The sequence below is a fragment of the Panthera tigris genome, chromosome C1, assembly GCF_018350195.1.
Source record: "Panthera tigris isolate Pti1 chromosome C1, P.tigris_Pti1_mat1.1, whole genome shotgun sequence".
In the NCBI taxonomy this organism is placed as follows: domain Eukaryota; kingdom Metazoa; phylum Chordata; class Mammalia; order Carnivora; family Felidae; genus Panthera; species Panthera tigris.
Window position 1 is genome coordinate 110,128,955 of NC_056667.1, and position 20,752 is coordinate 110,149,706.

At 38.0% G+C, this 20,752-nt stretch overlaps 1 protein-coding gene across 7 annotated transcripts in view; it reads left to right on the forward strand.

Annotated features, from left to right (window-relative positions):
* Window positions 1-20,752, forward strand: part of WDR33 (WD repeat domain 33) — a 107,979-nt gene that overhangs the window by 40,847 nt on the left and 46,380 nt on the right. For 6 of the 7 annotated variants that reach the window (XM_042994169.1, XM_042994168.1, XM_007093103.3 and 3 more), the window contains exons 3-7: window positions 61-129; window positions 719-823; window positions 3,364-3,459; window positions 3,646-3,797; window positions 5,512-5,609. In XM_042994169.1, coding sequence (XP_042850103.1) covers window positions 61-129; window positions 719-823; window positions 3,364-3,459; window positions 3,646-3,797; window positions 5,512-5,609 — 520 coding nt within the window. Of the gene's footprint in view, window positions 1-60; window positions 130-718; window positions 824-3,363; window positions 3,460-3,645; window positions 3,798-5,511; window positions 5,610-14,027; window positions 14,756-20,752 lie in introns of those variants that run through there. The other variant, XM_042994170.1, reaches the window with a different exon arrangement.

Genomic DNA, 20,752 nt, shown 5'->3' on the forward strand with positions numbered 1-20,752 from the left:
AGTTTGAAACTGAGTATAATGCGCCATATGTTAATTAATTAATTTGTTTATTTCAAACAGAATAGAATATGGCAAAGAGACCAGAGAGACATGCGGGCAGTTCAGCCTGACGCAGGTTATTATAATGATGTGAGTATTAAGATGTGTCACACTAGTTTAATAAAACCTCTTTGCTTGGACATTTGAACCTAAAACTATGTGACCTCAAATGCAACATGGAATTTTCTTTTTACGGATTTATAATTAAAACAAAAGATTCCTAAAGAGATAATATAACATGTATGTACTCCATTGGTTTTTATCTCAATTAAAATTTTTCTTGTACTCTAATGGTGGGTGAACTTTTTATTTGGGGCTTAAAGCCATGTCTAACAAAAGACTGCACTACCTCAAAGTCTGTGGAATACAAAAGCTAATTTTAAATTTGGCTTATTGTGAAACATGTTTTTATTATGTTGACCTTGAGAGGTAATTGGTGAAATCTGGTACTTGATTTTTTTGTTTGTTTATTAATAATGGGCATTTAACTGTCCTGTGTCTCAGTTTTTTAAATTTAATTAATACTGACTGATTATTATCTATAATAATAGTTTTTTTGAAAGTCCTGTATAGTCTTGAATTTGTCTTTACATGTTGAAATAATTACCTTGCTCTGTCCCTGGTTTATGCTCTGTGCATAATCAGGAGCTCTTTAAAACCCAATTTTCTCTTTTTGTAGCTGGTCCCACCTATAGGGATGTTGAATAATCCTATGAATGCAGTAACAACAAAATTTGTTCGAACATCAACAAATAAAGTAAAGTGTCCCGTATTTGTTGTTAGGGTAAGTATTCTTTTGGATGTTTTTTGGAAAAGTTAATCCTGAGTTAATCTGTACATATACTTAACAGGACAGAGAAAATTAAATTATTTTAAATATATATCTGGTATGAACATTAGTGTGTTGCTAATAAATCTTTTGAAATACCCAGTCACTTACCCACTATAGCGACATTGAGTAAGATACTGCTTTTGGATTGTTCTTCATGTTACAATTTCCATAGAATTCTCTGCGCAGGCCATGGATCTATATTGCAGCAGGTCTCGGACTTGCTCTTGAATAGGGATGCTTTTGCTGCTGTTTAGAAAGTGCATCTCAGGGTTAATGAAGACTGTTAGGTGTCACTAGTAGGGAAAACACCTGAGAAGAGCTAAAGACCAATGGTCAACCATAAATATTAGCTCCATTAAGGTACATAGTAGGTACTCCATACCTTTGCATGAAATTAAAAAATGTATATTTAAAAAAAAATTTTTTTTTTAATGTTTATTTATTTTTGAGACAGAGAGAGACAGAGCATGAATGGGGGAGGGTCAGAGAGAGGGAGACACAGAATCTGAAACAGGCTCCAGGCTCTGAGCTGTCAGCAGAGAGCCCGACGCAGGGCTCGAACTCACGGACCGTGAGATCATGACCTGAGCCGAAGTCGGACGCTTAACCGACTGAGCCACCCAGGCGCCCCTTAACATTCTTTTTCTTAATGTTTATTTAGTTTTTTTCAGACACACACACACACACACACACACACACACACACACACACACACACACACAGAACATGAGCAGGGGAGGGGCAGAGAGGGAGGGACACACAGAATCCAAAGCAGGCTGCAGGCTCTGACCTGTCAGCACAGACCCCGATGCAGGGCTCGAAATCACAAACTGTGAGATCATGACCTGAGCCAAAGTCAGACACTTAACTGATGGAGCCACCCAGCCGCCCCAGAACATCTTTTGAAATGAATAAAATCTGAGCGTTTTGCATCACAGTACAGAAGGGTAAAACTTTATTTGTTGGAGTTCATTAGATAAATTTCTTATATGGTGATCAAACTGTAAGATCTTAGGAGACACTTGCACATAGTGGAGGCAGAGTCCAAATTATAAGAAATTAAAACATAAAAACAGGGTCCTGTGCCTATATAGTTGGTTGCCTGTAGTATTTACTTGGTTACAATCCATAGCAGATAACAGGAACTAGGAAAGTAGGAAGATTTTATTCATAATAGTCAAAGTCGTGATGTGCAGGTAAGCAGTAAAAAGCCAGGTTTACCAAGTAGTCTTTAAAAAAAAATTTTTTTTTTACTCTATTTGAGAGAGAGTGCACGTGCAAGTCGGGGAAGGACAGAGAGGGTGGGGGGAGACAGAATCCCAAGCAGGCTCTGTGCTGTCAGCACAGAAGCCACTGTGGGGCTTGAACTTGGAAACAGTGAGATCATGATCTGAGCCGGAACTAAGAGTCAGACACTCAACCAACTGAGCCACCCAGGTGCCCCTTATTTTTAAAAATTTTTGTTTATTTTGAGAGAGCGCGCAAGCAGGGGAGGGGTAGAGAGAGAAGGAGAGAGAAAGAATCCCAAGCAGGTTCTGAGCTGTCAGTGGGGAGCCCTATGTGGGGCTTGAACTCACAAACTGTGAAATTGTTGACCTGAGCCGAAACCAAGAGTCAACACTTAACTGACTGAGCCACCCAGGCACCCCCCCAAATAGTCTTTATGTGTCTCATCCTGCTATTCTGATAAGCACACTTCCAGTTTTCAAGTATGTGTTACAATTTTTAGTTTGGAAAATGCAGTTGTTGTATTTTCATTTCATGTATTTACATTGTCTAAGGAAAATTAGTGTGTAATCTGTCATGGAAACTTGAAAATAAAAAGTTGAGAAAAAAATGTTGTGTTTTGAATTGATAAGCATATGTTACAGATTTCCTTCAGTATACAAATAATGGCATTAAAATATTGCTGTAGTGTTAGTCATGAGTGTTGTATTACATGTTTTGGAAAGTAGATCACTATAAGACTGCTTGATACTGTGAACAGAGGAGAGCTTTTTAAAGTACATTTAGTTGCCAGGAAAAGTTTGATAGCCTTGATGTCCTTAAATTAGCTTTTTTCATAAAACACCACTAACTTTTCTGCTTGAATTGGTCCACTAGCAGATGTAATTCTTTTTTTTTTTTTTTGGTGACTGACCATTTTATTTGTTAGCCTGCCTTGTATCCTAGAAAAATGTGGTCTTCGCAAATTTTGTTTTTAAAGGTTCTTTAATGTATGTAGGTATATGTAACTTAACCAGGTACTTATAATATATTTACCATTATTAATTTAGTTTATGGGCTAAAGTGCTAGAGCTTTCCCTGCACTGTGTTAACATTTTTTTTTTTTTCTGACAAAGTACTTATAAATCTGAACTACGATTCAGTGAAAGTATTGTCTATTTAATGGTGATTATTGGATATTTTATAAATCCTTTCTAAGTGCTTTAAAAATTAACTAGATTGAGGAATTGTGACCTTGGATAACCTGTCTTCTTTTTCTTTCCTAGTGGACTCCAGAAGGAAGACGTTTGGTCACTGGAGCTTCTAGTGGAGAGTTCACTTTGTGGAATGGACTCACCTTCAATTTTGAAACAATATTACAGGTAACAGTAATCATCAGACTGTAGCATCCTCCTGTGGTCCTGTAACGAACTGGAGATACAGTTACTTTGTTGGCGTTTTAAACTTGAAATTGGACAAGTAATTGTTGTGAGTTGATGTCTGCTCCTGTAAAGCCTTCTGTCATACATTCTTTTATATAATGTTTAAACTGTTTTATGTTTTCACAGGCTCATGATAGCCCAGTGAGGGCCATGACTTGGTCACATAATGACATGTGGATGTTGACAGCAGACCATGGAGGATATGTGAAATATTGGCAGTCGAACATGAACAACGTCAAGATGTTCCAGGCACATAAGGAGGCGATTAGAGAGGCCAGGTTTATACACAATATACCATTTTCTGTAGTCCCTATTGTCATGGTTAAATTATTCTCTAAGTGTATTCTGGGTGCAGAGATGCATGGGCTCTGTCAGATTCTGGGATACTTTCTGCACCCTATAAACACAATATTTTTCTTTGTTTTCACACATTCACCATTTTGCTGGCACTTTTCTGAAGTAGTGTTGTCCCGGTATCAGCCTTTGCAATATGTTAGAGATGTATTGTCTGCCGCATTTTGCACTGGTTTTCTCTTTTCATTTATGGTTAATAATGTGTATACGTTATTCCTTTTTATTACCTACTGTGTAAGATAAGAATCTTTCATTCCAAATAAAGAATTCAGTCTTTAATTATACAACTGAATAAAATCTAAAGCCTACAGAAAACACCTTCAGAGTTCACACAAAATACAAGAAAAAAAGGCTTAAGTGAAGACCTGGTTGGCTTGGTTATGCCACGACTTCAAAAGGAAAGTGTAGTAGGACTAAAAACTCACAAGTGACCCTGGATGTGGCAAACGTTAATGGAGTAATGAATGGGTTCTTCAAGCTTTGAAACTGTAAGCAGACCATTGTCAAGAGGACTCTAGGACTTTTTCTTCTGATTCACTGTTGAGAACATCAGTTATGCAAATGTATAATAATAAGTGGAGTTTAAAGTATTTTCAGTGAGTTGTATATTTTTACATATCAATGAGATATGCATAGTAAAACTGGAAAACAAAGTTTCAAAAACAAGCCTGACGAATTGCTGCAGCCTCAGAATAAAGCTAAGCAGCGTTCTTTACGGTCGTACCGCCCATGTGTGGGAGGAGGTTGACATCTTTATAGAAACATCATCCGCTGCAGTCACTTGTTTCTACGTTCAGAGCCTTAACAAAAATTGTTGGACTGACATGCTTCTGCAAAGACTGTGCTGTAGTGTCCTGCCCATACATTGAGTTTTCACAGTTGGTTCTTTGTTAGTCACAGGACCCAAAAGTTCAAGGAAGTTCTTAGAGGTAGATGAGAAACGTGATGGTCTTTCATGGCAAGGAGGTAAAGATGGCAAAATCCTTTGCAGGAGATTACCTTTGGCTTCAAACACAGTCTGAAGGTCCCTGTGTTAAAGTTTTCCCTAAAAGGAGCAACATTCATGGAATAGCTTGCCAGGGAGAAGGTGTGAAAGTTTTCCACAGACCTTGCAAATAAACGAGAAACATTGTATGTAGTGATGTTTAGCCACGAGTTTTAAAGAGCCTGTCCAAAATTTTCAGCTCATCATGTCATGAAGTGTCCCAGGCAGAAGAAGCTGATGCTAATTTTTGGAGCGGTATTCCTAATGTGATTTAACAGCGTGTTTGTAGGAATATTGCAAAAACAGATTTCATTTAGTTTCTACACTTAAATGAGCTTCACGTTTTCTGTTGGTATGACAGGAAATATTCTACTGTGGGGAGTGTGGGAAGCATCAGTGCTAATAATACACCGGTAAAGGTCTCTGAATATCAATGATTGAAAACTAAGACGCAACTGCTGTGTTAAATTCTTCCTTTGATGAGATGCTTTTGTTAGCTGACAACATTCTCTTTAAGGGCTTCTTCACTCTTGGAGTACTTCCCTCTCCTGTTTATAACGCAGCACAGTGTTTTTATTTTTCCCTGTCTGAGAAGCACAGATAATCTGTTAAATGCTGACTTCTTTCCCCTGCTGTGTGTCTTCATGTAACAGTTTCTCACCCACGGATAATAAATTTGCTACATGCTCTGATGACGGCACTGTTAGAATCTGGGACTTTCTTCGTTGCCATGAGGAAAGAATTCTCCGAGGTACGTGTACTAACAGTCCTGATTGGAATATTTAAATAGGGAAGGCATTTGTGGTTAAATCATCACAATACCACAATACCAGCTTACATCTCCATTCAATTTTTTTACATATACACCGTCTCCGCCAGCCTTTTTAAAGAAGCCTGAACTCTCTTTCTGGTTCACAGTCATTTTGTAGATTTTTATTACTACTAAAATCTTTGAATTCTTTGAGCTATAAATTAAATACAACTGTTCCCCTTCTGTCATTCCACCCCCCTCCCCAATTACTTGCTTATCTGTATTTATCTGTTAGGGCTATATTCCTTTTCCTGTCTTGTAGCCCAGGTAGCTTTCTCCAACATAATGACACTATATTTTTTATTTACATGGCTCACATTCTCCTGGTAGTCCTATTACAATGATTACCTGAAGTATCAATAGCTGTACTTCTCATTATTGCTGTTTCTGCAAGCAGGTGTTTAAAAAAATGTATTTTTTTAAAGTATATCACATTTATACATTACATGGCCCACTTGTTATTAAATTTTGGAGGGATTTCTTGTTTACTTTTATTGATTTCATAATTAGAAACTAACGTTTATGATTACTCCCTTCTACAAAAGAAATCCATAGTTTTACCTTGGATTAGGTTAGTTTTAAAGTAAGGCTGTGAAAATGCTAACAATTTATCAGTACCATTTATGTGAAATCAGTGGGTGTTAGGGAATTAACTGTGTTTTATATATGTAATACAAACATTGAGGCAAAAACATTTACATTTAATAAAAACATGTAATCTCATTGGTTTATTGTTAACTAGGAAGGTAGTTTTCTCAAGTGCTTAATTTGAATTTGTACTGATTTAACAAACATTCTACTCCAATCTCTTGATTTCAGTATAGCATAAAAGTAACATCTTCCTCTGACACATAAATGCAGGGTAGACACATGAGTACCATAGACATTGGGTGTCAAGAAATTACTGTTCAGCAATTTTCCTTTCCTTTCAAGTCTTGATTAAATTATAAGCTTTTAACAATGTTCCAGAACTTTATAAAGCCTTCAGTGTTGATGCTTTCTAGATAAGAAAATAAATGCCCTTGATATTTAACTCATATTTCAAGCCAGTAGTTTTTGAAATCATATTTGTTTAAACATTCCTGGCTTTGCACATTTTGTGTGGGTTTATCCACAGTACTTCCTGTATGGTGATAGCTAGTATAAGGATATAGTACGTATTAAAGAGTGTACTCACTATGATGGCTATAATATTGTGTAATTTCAGAACTAGATGGAGTCTTTGGAGTTATTTAGCTGGAGTTATTTTATGGATGAGCATCATAACCCAGCAGGAGTAAATGACATGTTCAGGGTCATCTGAAATAAGTTCAGATTCAGGACTAGAATCTTATCACTTGACTCCTTGCCTAATGCTGTGATAATATTGCATCTTTCCTCTTGATAGAAGTCTTCGCTGTTAAACAGAAATAAGACGGACAACTTTTTCTGGGCTTTGAAAATCCTAAGAAATAAAAAGGAAACACAATAATTGTAGTTACTAAAAGCAATATTCTAAAGTATCAAAACAATTATTTTTACAGAGGACTAGGGAGGACCACAATAATTGTGAAGTCTGATTTAAAATCACTATGTATCTTGGATTAAAAAAGAAAACCTGACATATGATAACATTTTTCAGTTTCATGTTCCAATGAAATGTTACCCAATTTGGTGATGCAGCTGTTTCTAAATAGTACTTAAAAAACTTTTCCTCTGCAATGTAGAATGTATGTGAGATATTCTTCAGATTTGAATTGAGGTGAATTTGGATAATGGTAAATGGATGCTGAGTTATTATCTGCTCCTGTAGCTTAAAAAATATACCAGCATCCTGTCTATATTAATTGAGAGTAGAATTTTCTTCTTTATGTGGGGGCTCTTTTAATTTTAAATTTAAATATTTTAAATTTTGCTACGGAAATTTCAAACATACAAAAGTATAATGAACTTCCATGTACTTTTATGATATGTGTTCTAGCTTATTCACGATTTTTGCTTCCTTTTAAAAATATTTTTTCTTAGTACCTCCATGAGTATATGGGACCAATATGAATCTATTAAACCAAGTTAATTGTATCTCCAAGTAGTAGTTCTAGTAGCAGGCAGGTCTGGTATAGTAGATAAGTTATTAGGTTCCAAGTATCCATTTTCTGTCATTCCCTGTTTTTCTAAATTTTCTGAAATTTAGCAGTGATTATAAAACAGTAAAACTGGTGTTATGATTTTCCTGTTCTTTGCTTGTGGGTTGAGGATCCCCAGGGTGATGGGATTCCAGTTGTCTCAAGGCTGCTGTGAAATTCTTCATATAAAATTTGAAGTGAATTTAATTTAGCTTTTATACATAGAAAATTGGATCACAGAGTCAAATAAGGATAGGATCTTCCAACATCTAAAATGCCAGTTGGCCTCTGTGAAGGGTTGCTGTTCCTGTAACCCACATAGACTCTGAAACACTGGGCAGGTAAGCATACTCCTGCATCATGTTAGTGTTGTACATTAGACTGCAACTTGGGTTTAATTATAAGGAAAATATAAGAGCATTTTAATTGAAGGGGGTGTTTATGAGCATGTAGTTCAACTCTATCAAATATTTAACCTTTTCTACATCATTCCTAAAAACCCGTCTTCTACCCATAAACATTTTTAGCATTCTAGTATTCACTACCTCAGATGATTCTCTTTTCCAATTTTGGATAGCTCTAGTTTTCAGAAGGTTCATTCATTATATCAGAAATCTGCTTCTGTATGACTTGTCCTGCCTCTGGATAACAAAAAAATTAGTCTATACTATACTGTCTTCTTCATGGCAGCCCTTTATTTGAAGACTGTTATCATGTCTTCTTAACGTAGACCGTCAGCTGTAAGAATACAGGATCCCTACGCATGGCAGAAGCCATGATACCGTACTACTGACCGCAGGATTTATGGTTACCTTTAAGTGTCCTTTCTGAGATCGTTCTCATGCTTCTTGGAAAAGGAAGAAGTTACACAAGAGAAAGCAATCAGATTTTTAAGGTTAAAACGAACACAAACCTATCGTTACGAGATTTGCTACTCAAAAGATGATGGTGATTGGTCCATAGGTATGAAATTGAATATACTGCAAAATTGAGAAGTGTCATATACCAGTCATTACTAAAGCACATGCAAGTCAGCATATTTTATACACAGTTATTCTTCTTTTGTTTTGTTTTGTTTTTGAGAGAGCAAGCACGCACAAGTGGGAGAGGAGGACAGGGTGAGGGAGAATTTTGAGCAGGCTCCATGCCCAGTGCGGAGCCCGATGCAGGTCTCTATCTCACAACCATGAGCTCATGACCTGAGCCGAAACCAAGAGTCAGACACTTAACTGCCTGAGCTGCCCAGGTGCCTCTATTCTTTTCTTTGGAGCACTCAGTATATGGGCTGGGATTAAAAGAACCTTTAAGCACCAGGAGTACATGAGACTAAATGAGTCTCTGGTTTACTGATACTTATGCATTGGACTCCAAGTGAAACAGAGCCATTAAAATTAATGAGCATATGCTTCTACCATTGGTAGAAGAATCTTTTTAAAAGGTATGACCCCTCTCCTTCTTAAAGTTTAGTAGTGGGGGTGCCTGGGTGGCTCATTCAACTAACTGATTTGGCTCAGGTCGTGATCTCATGGTTTGTGGGGATTGAGCCCTGCGTCGGGCTCCACACTGTCAGTGTGGGTGCTCTCTCCCTCTCTCTCAAAATAAACATTAAAAAAAAAAGTTTAGTAGGGAAGATAAGGTATTTTCACATACTTAAGATGGTGGAGAATATGGGAGAAGAGTCATGATAGCGTTAGAAGTGTAGTTTTACCAGTTTTATCAGAGGTCATGATAGTGTTAGAAGTGTAGAGTTAGAATGCACATGAGAAGGGGTAAAAGCACAGAATCAATAAGAACACTGAAACGAATTTTAGAAGCATAATACTCTTAAAAAAGAACCCAGGTTACAAGTTTTAACATGCTTTAGTTTTTGTTTTACCTTCTTAGTTTTAACTATAGCCGACATATTACACTTAACTATGTATTGGGCATGTTCTAAGAACTTTGTTTAATCTCTGGTAACCCTGTGAGCTGAATACTGTTTGTTCCACACTTCAAACGAATAACCAAGGTATGGAAAAATTAAGTAAACCTGTCTTAAGGTCAGGTAGCTTATAAGAAGTGGGACTAAGATTTGGACCCAGGGTTTTTGGTCCAGAGTTCATACTCAATCTCTATGTTAAACTGCCTCTTTTCTGTTTTAAAAGTGATATCAACATGGATATAATGATGTCTTCCTAAGCTGTGATGACAGAATTGTAGAGTTTCTTTTGGGGGTGGGGGGGGGGGGAAGAGGAGGAGTGTAGTTAGAGGGAAGTAATTTAAGTACTCAAGGTCATTTTACTATTCTTTAAAACTGTCCATATTATATTTCAATGTATGATATATTTAACAACAGAAAAATTAAACTATAGTGAATAGTTTAAACTGAATGGGTTATAAGATATATGCTGGTTTATATAATAAGGACATGGACATAAGGAGTTATCGTGAGATTTATTCGGGGGTAAGGTCTGTTTTTAGTTTTCAGATCTAGCACTCATGGAGAGAAAATGAACCCCTGAGTACACACAACTTAAGAAGAATATTATTAGTACTTTTGATAAATCCCTGTGTATGCCTTCCTTATTGCATTGACTGTGGTCTTTAATAAATGAGATCAATCCCTCTGCAAAGATCTTTTGGTTCAGCAGTGTGTTTTGAAATTTGTGAAGACATGTTTACGAAGTCTGAGTATTCCAAAAATCTTTGATGCTTTACTGGAAATAATTTTACTTATTAAAGTAAACCACATAGTTTATGATTAAGAGACCTACTTTATTTCTATAATGTTTTACAAAACATTCCTCAAGATCCTGTCTGTTCTCCCCCAGACAAAAGCCAGAAACACCCAGTTTCCTTTAAAAGATCCTATTAAAAAAAAAAAAAAAAAAAGGCAAAGCAAAAAAGACTGTATCAGAATAACTCCTTCCACTAACATAGCATATTTTAATATTAAAGCTCTTCAGGGACATCTTACTTAATCATCCAAATAATCATGTAAACCAATTTTACTTATGGACACTGATTTTCTTGGTGTTTCCTTATTTTGAGGAAGTTTATTTTAAGGCTTTTTTCCTTCTCTCCTGTAAGGACTGGATTATGGTAGGTTCTTCTATGTAAAGAATCATCTGAGAATGAGTGGGAAAAAGACTTAATAAGTCTTAACAAGACTTCCAAAGCATATTATTTGGAGAAATTAGTAGGGCTCTGAAATACCCATTTTGTTTGTTTATTTGTTTATTTATTTAAAAAATGTATATTTTGAGGGGGAGAGAGCGAGAGCAGGGGGAGGGGCAGAGAGAAGGAGAGAGAGAATTCCCACTGCACTGTTAGCATAGAGCCTGATGAGGGGCTCAAACCTGTGAACTGGGAGATCATGACCTGAGCTGAAATCGAGTTGGATGCTTAACCGACCGAGTCACTCAGGTGCCCCTGAAATATTGATTTTATATGGTACATTCACATTTTTACAGGAATTGTTTTCAGATTTTTATATTGGGCTTTATTCTTTCTATTTCTGTACTTAATTTCAAATGTTGCACATAATATGACAAAAAACTTGTTGAAAATAGATCTGTGGCTTTCTTGGGAAGCCAGAGTTGCATGCTGTTGCCACCAACAGTGTTTTAATTAAGAGTCTAGCAATTTCCAGACACTTTTATATAAAAGATTCTGGTTTCTTGACAGCAACAAATCACAATGATTAATAGTTTAGGCAGTTGAGGGGCACCTGGGTGGCTCAGTCATTTAAGCGTCTGACTTTGGCTCAGGTCATGATCTAGAGAGTTCGTGAGTTTGAGCCCTGCATGAGGCTCTGTGCTGACAGCTCAGAGCCTGGAGCCTGCTTCCGACTCTGTGTCTCCCTCTCTGCCTTCCCTGCTCGTGCTCTGTCTCTCTCAAAAATAAACATTAAAAAAAAAAAATAATTTAGGCAGTCGATTCCCAGAAAGAATGTGCATCTTTGCATTAATTATTTTATAATTGCTTCAGCTATTTATTTATTTATTTGTTTGTTTGCTTGTTTATTTACTTCTGAGAGAGATAGAGACAGAGTGTGAACAGGAGAGGGAGAGAGAGAGAGAGAGGGAGACACGGAATCCAGGCAGGCTCTAGGCTCTCAGCTGCCAGCACAGAGCCTGATGCAGGGCTTGAACTCATGAATGGTGAGATCGTGACCTGAGCCGAAGTTGGACACTCAACTAAGCCACCCAGGTGCCCCTGCTTCAGTTTATTTTGAGTGAGGCTGAAATTTCCATTTGGTGATGAATTAGTTACCTGGTTATATTGTTAGAGCTTCCCAGCTAATTAGATCTTTCATAGTTAAAAAAAATTTCTTTAGGGGTTCCTGGATGGCTTAGTTAAGCATCCAGCTCTTGGTTATAGTTTTAAATTGTTATTCATATTTTGAGGTGGGGGGTGGGCAGAGAGAGGGTGAGAGAAATCCCAAGCAGGGTCTGTGCTGTCAGCGCAGAGCCCAACGCTGTGCTCAAGCTTATGACCTTTGAGATCATGACCTGAGCCGAAACGAAGAGTCACCCAGGTGCCCCTATCTTTGGTAGTTTTTTTTTTTTTAATGTTTATTCATTTTTTGATAGAGACAGAGCATGAGTGGGGAGGGGCAGAGATAGAGGGAGACACAGAATCCCAAGCAGGCTCCAGGCTCTGAACTGACAGCACAGAGCCTGATGTGGGGCTGGAACTCACGGACCATGAGATCATGACCTGAGCTGAAGTCGGACGAGCCACCCAAGCTCCCCTCTTTGGTAGTTTTTAAAGTTAAAATTCAGAGCATTGCAAAGAGCTGATGAAATTAGATAAATAGGTAATATACTTTTGGCTTTTTCAGTTTTAGTGGGTAGATCCTTAAATGATTATGATACATTAAAAATAATTGTCAACGAGGGAGGTTAAGTACCAAAACAAATACTGTGTTTTTTATGTTTTTTGTTTTTAACTTAGATGAGAGAGTGAGCAAGTGGACGCAGGGGAGAGGGGCAAAGGGAGAGAGAGAATCTTAAGCAGGCTCTGTGCTCAATACAGCCCGACATGGGGCTCGATCCCACGACCCTGGGATCTTGACTTGAGCTGAAATCGAGAGCTCAACCGACTGAGGCACCCAGGCATCCCAATACTGTTGTTTTAATAGTTACTTTTTCCCTTTATATTTTAATGATGTGTCAGAAAACCATTTTAAAGTTTGACTTATGTCCTATGTCTGGAATCTATAAGAAGCACCTACAGTGCTATGGTCTCTTTAGTTATAGAGAGACCAGATTAAGAATTTCTGTTGAAATCAAGAAATGGTATTTCTAAGTCCTATCCCATCCACCCCCCCACCCCATTTATCCTTTTTTATGGATTATTTCATAAACTAGTCTTAGTTTCCCCAACAAGCACTAATAACTTTTTCAAAGCCAGTCTGCTGAATCCTCTGTTTTTTTCCCTTTGAAGGTATTTTGCTGTAACTCTCTTTGCTCTCAAAGAGCAAACTTTACCATTATTAGCATTCTTTTGGCATATCACATTTTACTTGGATGATTAGCCCAATGAATTACATCTGCTTCAATTTGCTGATATCTTTAAATACTGTATTGGTCCCTAGGGAATTCCAGGAAGGCACAGCCACCACAGGGGGCCAGCAAGCAGACCTCCCAGTTTGGGCCAGGGAACGTTTAAGAGCTCACACAGCAGCCCTCTCATTTTTCTATAGGAAAAAGTTTCCATCATTAAACCCATATATGATATATCCTCCCCACCCCCTGAATTCTAGATCTGTATATAATAAATCCAACCCGACTTTCAAACATAATGCTTTAAATATTTGAAAATGGCATTTAAGTCTCTCTTACCCAAGTTGAATACTTAATCCCTTTACTCTTTCTCGATTTCTGGACCGGCTGCCATTCTGAGCATCTCTAGTGCAGAATTAAGCTTCACCATTCTGAACACCCATTTTTGCTAAATGGGGGAAGGCAGGACACCATACAAATTCACACTAATCATCTAAAACCTGCACATTTTTTAAAGTTTATTTATTTTCGGGGAGAGAGAGGGAGCTGGGGAGTCCAAGCAGGCTCTGCACTATCAGCACAGAGCCTGAGCTGAGATCTAGAGTCAGCTACCCAGGTGCCTCTACATTTGTTCTTATGTAAACTCATAAGCCAGAATTGAGGTTGAAAACCTTAATACTGGGCCTTATATTTATCTTCAGTTAACATTTTATGTATTAAGGCATTAAATTTAACATCACAATATCTTCTTGAATCCTAACACCTAGAGAACTGCCAGCTTTGGATCACCTGTAAATTTGCAAAGCTGGCCATCTAGATTATTAAAAAAAGATGTTAAACGGGACAGAAGCCAAGTAAAGAACCTTGCAGCCCTCTCTGCAGACTTGCATCACAGGTAACAAAACATCTAGTGGAAACTAACGTTGGAAATGACCTTTCAGTCATGTGGCTATAAAGCCATGATCTTCTGCCATGATCCACAGACTAGTTCAAAAGATTGCCTATTATTTGACTATAATTTCGTTGACACTCCTTCAGTAATTCTGAAAAGAAAATTAAAAAAAGGATTGTTTTAGCATAACTTATTCCAAACCACTGGTTTTTGGTGGAGGCAGTAATACCCTATAATGAACACTTTATGTAAAATAGATTTTTCTTCTCAAGAGTGTGCACTGGTGGTGCCTTTATAAAAAGTTTTATGTGTAGTGGTCATTATCAGTGAAGATAAAGAATGTTTTCAGCACTCTAAAGATTCCTTCATGCCTTTTACTCCACCCAAGCCTTTTGTTAGGTAGGTTAGACCTTCAAACATATTTTCTTTAAATTACTTTCCCTTTTTTTCTACTGTTTTTCAAGGGGTTTTTTGGGGTCATATTGTGGTTTCTTTCTATCATCTCCCTTTCCTTTTTGTAGAGTTGTATTAATTTCCTTGATTTGCCTTTGTGTTCTTTCTTATATTTTTCAATTTGTTTACTTTGAGAGAGAGTGCATATGCACGGGGCAGGGGCAGAGATCAAGGTGGGTGAGAGAGAATCCCCAGCAGGCTCTGCACTGACAGTGCACATGAAGGATTTGAACTTGTGAACCGTGAGATAACGACCTGAGCTGAGGTCAAGAGTTGGATGCTTAATTGACTGAGCCACCCAGGCAACCCTGTTGTTGTTGTTTGTTTGTTTGTTTTTTTGTTTCAATTTTTTAGCATTTATTTTTGAGAGAAAGAGAGCACAAGTTGGGGGGTGCAGAGAGTGAGAATCTGAAGCAGGCTGCAGGCTCTGAGCTGTCTGCACAGAGCATGATGTGGGGCTTGAATCCACAAATGGTGAGATCATGACCTGAGCCAAAGTTGGACGCTCAACCGACTGAGGCACCCAGGTGCCCCTATTTTTTTTTTTTTTAATAAACATTAAGGGTTTATTTATTTATTTTTAATTTTAGTTTTTTAGGTAAACTCTAGTCCCAAAGTGAGGCTCATACTCATGATCCCAAGATCAAGAGTCACATGCTGGATCACCTGAGCCAGCCAGGAGCCCTGCCTCTGTGTTCTTTTGAAAACAGTGTTTTATTATTTCTCTGATTAGCTTCATTTACTAGTTTCCTAATACTAAAAGCAACACAACAAAAGTTATTATATAAAGAGATAGTATTGTGTATTATCATCACAGGCTCTGGAACCTGGATGTTAGTCACAGTTTATTCCTTACCAGCCATGAGACATTGGGGCAAGTCACATTCCTGTATCTGTGTTTTCTTCTGTGTAATGGGGATTAATAGTAGTACTGACCTTCCTGAGTAGTGATGAGAATAAAATAGGTTAATTCATGAGAAGCATGTAGTGCCATAAAGAACGTTTGATCAATGTCAGTTATTACCTCATTTCCAAAACTAATTTCAGAGCCTGCTTCCATTTCTCTGCCTACTTAAGGATAAAAATGGTTATTTCAGAAGTATATTTTACGTTTCTCATGTAAATTTTTTCAGCCACTGCCATTAGTTATTGCAGTTGTAAAGGTTCCTGTTTACGAGTAGTCCATAAATAGGACCACTTCTTTAGTGTACGTTCTGCTGGGGTTAGCACTGTGGCCACTTGCTTAAATGTCACGATTTTCCGATGTTTTCAGGTATAAAAAAATTCCACACTCAGAATTGGCCTTTTTAAACAAGATCTCATATGGAAGCATTTAAAGATTCTATTTTATTTCACTATTTAAAAAAAATATTTATTTTTGAGAAAGAGTGTGAGTGGGGGGGGGGGGGGGCAGGGGCAGAGAGAGGGAGACACGGAATCCAAAGCAGGCTTCAGGCTCTGGGCTGATAGCTGATAGCTATTGACTGATAGCTCTGATAGCTATCAGCCCAGAGCCCAGCTGATAGCTGATAGCTATTGACTGATAGCTCTAATAGCTATCAGCCCAGAGCCTGATGCGGGGCTTGAACCCATGGACCGGACTGTGAGACCATGACCTGAGCTGGAGTCGGATGCCCAACTGACTGAGCCACCCAGGTGCCCCTAAAGATTCTATTTTAATTGTTAGATGAATCAAATATTTAATGATTGCCAACTCTGGTCAATAAAAATTCTCAAGGCATGGCCTCGTCCTTAAGCAGCATTTCCAACATTTCTCTAGTTCTTTCATTTCTTCAAATACATTTTGTGAATTGGGCAAGCACCATGGTGAATGTGAATGCTGAATACACTGAAAATCAAGTTGTCACAACTCATCACACCTCTACAGACTGGTCACTGGTGTCTAGACTGTTTCACTGGGACAGCATTTATTGTTCTCTGGGGGGAGGAACAGGTTTTTTCCTATTGACCAAATTTAATCACAGTAATTTCTGACTCCTTTTAGTAATGAAGTTGGATGAGCTAGTGCTCACTGTGGTAGAATATCATTCTGTTTATCCTCTTTGATGAGTAAGGTGGTCAGTGGTAAGTTAGGGGTCTTGGGGAAGCTAATTCTATGTATTTTCTGTCCTAGTAGACGGGACTTAAATACAGAAACCTAATGTCATTTTTTGGGGCCTTCTGATCAGCCTCTACCCCATCCCATCAGACTAGCTGGGATGTCACCTGTTCTACCCCAAAAGTCTTTGGTGGAGTTTGTTGGAGGGTGGGAGGCTAAATCCTTATCTCAGGTGTGGCAGATATTGGCCCTACTGATAAAATGATTCTAAGAGCAAATAGAATGGTATTAAAGGAGATACGAGGCATTAAAGAACACTGTAAGTTTAGTAATTCCCAAACTTAAATTCTGCTTTTTTGAGGTCATACAACACAGTGCCCAGTTTTAATGTTATTTCTGTAGGCCCTGAATGTTAAATACTGTGGAAGTTTGGTTATTAATAGTTTACATGTTTCATCATTTTCTAGAAATTTATGGAAACTTTCATTTACATCTTTTAAAAGTGTATTATTGCTTTACAGATTTATTGTTTTAATGTGTCATGCAAGTGTAAATTACCAAGGATCTTCTTGGTAAAAATAAAATGCTTATTTAAACAAAAATTCGGGCTCACCCAACCTGGGTGACTCAGTTGGTTAAGTGTCTTGACTTTGGCTCAGGTCATGATGTCGCACTTCGAGAGTTGAGCTCCGCGTTGGGCTCTGTGCTGACAGCTCAGGGCCTGGAGCCTGCTTCGGATTCTGTGTCTCTCTCTGTCTCCCCCCCTCCCCTGCTTATGCGCTCTCTCTCTCTCTCTCTCTCTTAAAAAAAAAATTCTTCAAGTGATTTGCTAGGCATTTTATTTGGTTTATTAAGTTCTAGAAGAGAAATTATTAAGTCAATTACTGTAAAATACTTTAACTCTTTGAATGAACTGTTTGAAATTTAGGTTTTTTTTTAATATTTGGCCTTTTTTTTTTTTAAGGGAAAAAAAACACTGCTGCCCTCCCACACTGGGGAAATCAGGTGGTGACAGTTCTGATTTAAGAATTGGATATTAGATATTGATGCTTATGAAATGAAAGGTACTTGAAAGAGGAGAGTTTTAGTCCTGGAGGAGGCACACCAAGGTCTGTGATATCATAAAGGATAAAACTTGGCACTATTAGGATTACACTGTAAAGAGAGAGTAGTCAACAGTTTGGTGTCTTTTTTCATTGTTATTGTAGAATGACACTTGAATTAAATGTGCTAAAATTCACTGGGTCGTAATTCTCCTTTTCATAGAAAAATTGTAGAAGAGGTTTATAGAGGAGGCCGGGAGTTAGTGGAAAAGTCAGCCTTCTTAATTGGATTATCTCTAATACTCTAATACAAATACAGATGAAAGGATATAAACGTACTATAAAATGTAACTTAGAATATTTAGCCCATTATTCTCCAAAATACCTAATACCTCCTTCACCACATGGACTTGGAGACCACAAACTCTCTTTTCCTACTGTAAGTCACACAGGCATTACTTCATATAATACGTATTATCTTTGAACAAGCTTTTAAATAGTTTTTTAAAAATTGGTTCTCATTTTTATATTGAAATCATAGGGTTTTTTAATGTTTCTATTTTATTTTTGAGAGAGAGACACACACAGCAGGGGAAGGGCAGAGAGAGATGAAGACAGAATCTGAAGGGCTCCAGGCTCCGACATGGGGCTTGAACTCAAAGACTGCAAGATCATGACCTGAGCGGAAGTCGGACACCCAACCGACTGAGCCACCCAGGTGCTCTGAAATCATAGTTTTTGGTTTCTGTTTTTTTTTTTTAAATATTTATCAGAGAGAGACAAAGTGCAAGCGGGGGAGGGGCAGAGAGGGAGAGGGAGACACAGAATCTGAAGCAGGCTCCAGGCTCTGAGCCGTCAGCACAGAGCCCAGTGCGGGGCTCAAACTCACGAACTGCAAGATCATGACCTAAGCCGAAGTTGGATGCTTCACTGACTGAGCCACCCAGGTGCCCCTTAAATCATAGTTTTGAACTACATAATGGCATCAGAAGATGAGTTTAAATCATTGCTCCTTCTACTTGTAACAAGGTTTTCATGATTCATAGAAAGTAAGTGGTAATGCCTATCTAACGGAAATCAGATTGTAATATATACAACACTTCATGTGCTACACAGATGAGAGGGTAGTGGTGATGAATGTATTTTTTTCTCTGAACCAAAATTCCCATACAGTGCAGGTTGCTAAGAAATGATGTGCCTTCGAAGACCGTGACTTTTATGTGATGATCCACACTTAGTCTTCCAAGTCCAGGAAGGACACAGTAGGCACTTGGGGAAGTGGGGTGTGTGTGTGTGTGTGTGTGTGTGTGTGTGTGTGTGTGTGTACACACACACACACACACAACCCATGTCCCCACCTCCTAGACATGAAAATCTTTCAGTTTTATCTAAAAGGTAGGTAATGGGAGCTTTATTTTCATAGGTTTGTAAAAATCTGATTATACAATTGACACTTAAAAGGTGTTTTCTGCCTTACCTTTGGGGCAGAGAAGGGTTTTTAAAAAAATTTTTCCCCTCAGGTTCTTTAGGACTTCTAGTTTTTTAGTGTCTTCAGTAGATTTATTTGTGTTGTAAGGACTTGTTTTTTTTCTAAGTTGGTATTCTTGGTTTTTATACCTCTGTGTGGTGTGATTTATACTTACAAAAATAACATTTAGCTGCAAAGTGGGAGATTTTGCACATTGAGAAAGTCTTTCAGTGAAGAGCACATAGAAAAATTTTGCTTTCCTTTTCCTCTCACAGCCTGTTATCCAGATTTTCTAGTAGTTATGGTGAACACTATTTAAAGAAAAAGTTACCCTCTGCCACCTTTTCTTTTCCTTATACCTTTGGCTTTATTATTGTTGGGTATCTTACTGGAGTCCTTGTTTTAAAACACTTCTGCATCTGGGTATAGCCCAGATATGTGAGCATGTCCCCGATTGACATGGTTCCTGGCGAATGCCTGCTCATTCTTTTTTTTTTTTTTTTTTTTAAACTTTTTAATGTTTATTTATTTTGAGAGAGACAGAGTGTGAGCAGGGGAGGGGCAGAGAGAGAATGAGACACAGAATCCAAAGCAGGCTCCAGACTCTGAGCTGTCAGAACAGAGCCCGACGTGGGGCTCGAACTCTCAAACCACAAGATCATGACCTGAGCTGGAGTTGGACGCTTAACCAACTGAGCCACCCAGGCGCCCCTGCTCATTCTCCTAATGAACATTGCTAGCTGGGCTTTTCCTACATGCCTTAACAATTTTCAGTACGATTGTCATTAATGCTTTTTATTTTATCTGAACTTTCAACACATGTTAGCATGGTCTTGACATTAAAAGCAAAATGGAAGAAGTGTTATACCAAAGTTATCCAAAGCTGCCCTCTCTGTGAATTGTGAGATGTGTACTAGTAAGCCATATTTTGGAACCGTTTTGTAACCCTAGAACATGTAGTCTATTTTCATTCCACCATTAGTATTTACAGACGTCAATACCCTTCATTCAGAGACCTCCAGGAACACTTGTAATTGAGCAAGTTGGATTTATTACTCTCTGCAGCAAAGAATACAGACCATAGAGAACTATGGGGTGTCTCAGTGAGAGGGTGTTACAAAGATTGTATTATAGGATCTGGGCTTTGGGTGATTTGGGGGAGGGAGGACTGTCACTCATTTAGCATAAGAGACATTTTATATTTTGTGGGTTGAACGGTGATCTTTTTTTGATCTGACTTCATTATGGTCTCAGAATGACAGAGATGTCTGGAGAGATCAGGAGAGCAAAATGGTAAATGTCAAATCAGTTTGTAATAACATTGCGGCTTAGCTGTGAGTATTAGATTATTTCTCAGGGGTCAGAGACTGCCTTTTTTTTTTTTTTTTTTTTAAACTTAAAAGCATTTAAATCCAAACTGGCTTCTCATTCTGTAGAAACCAGCTTGGGGTGGGGGGAGGTCAGGATTCAGTAGCCGTGACATTGGGCATGTCATTGGAACAAGCTGCAGTGGTACCAATAGTTATGTTTTTATAAAACAAAACAGTTGGGAAGCACATCAGTTTTCAGCTGGCTAG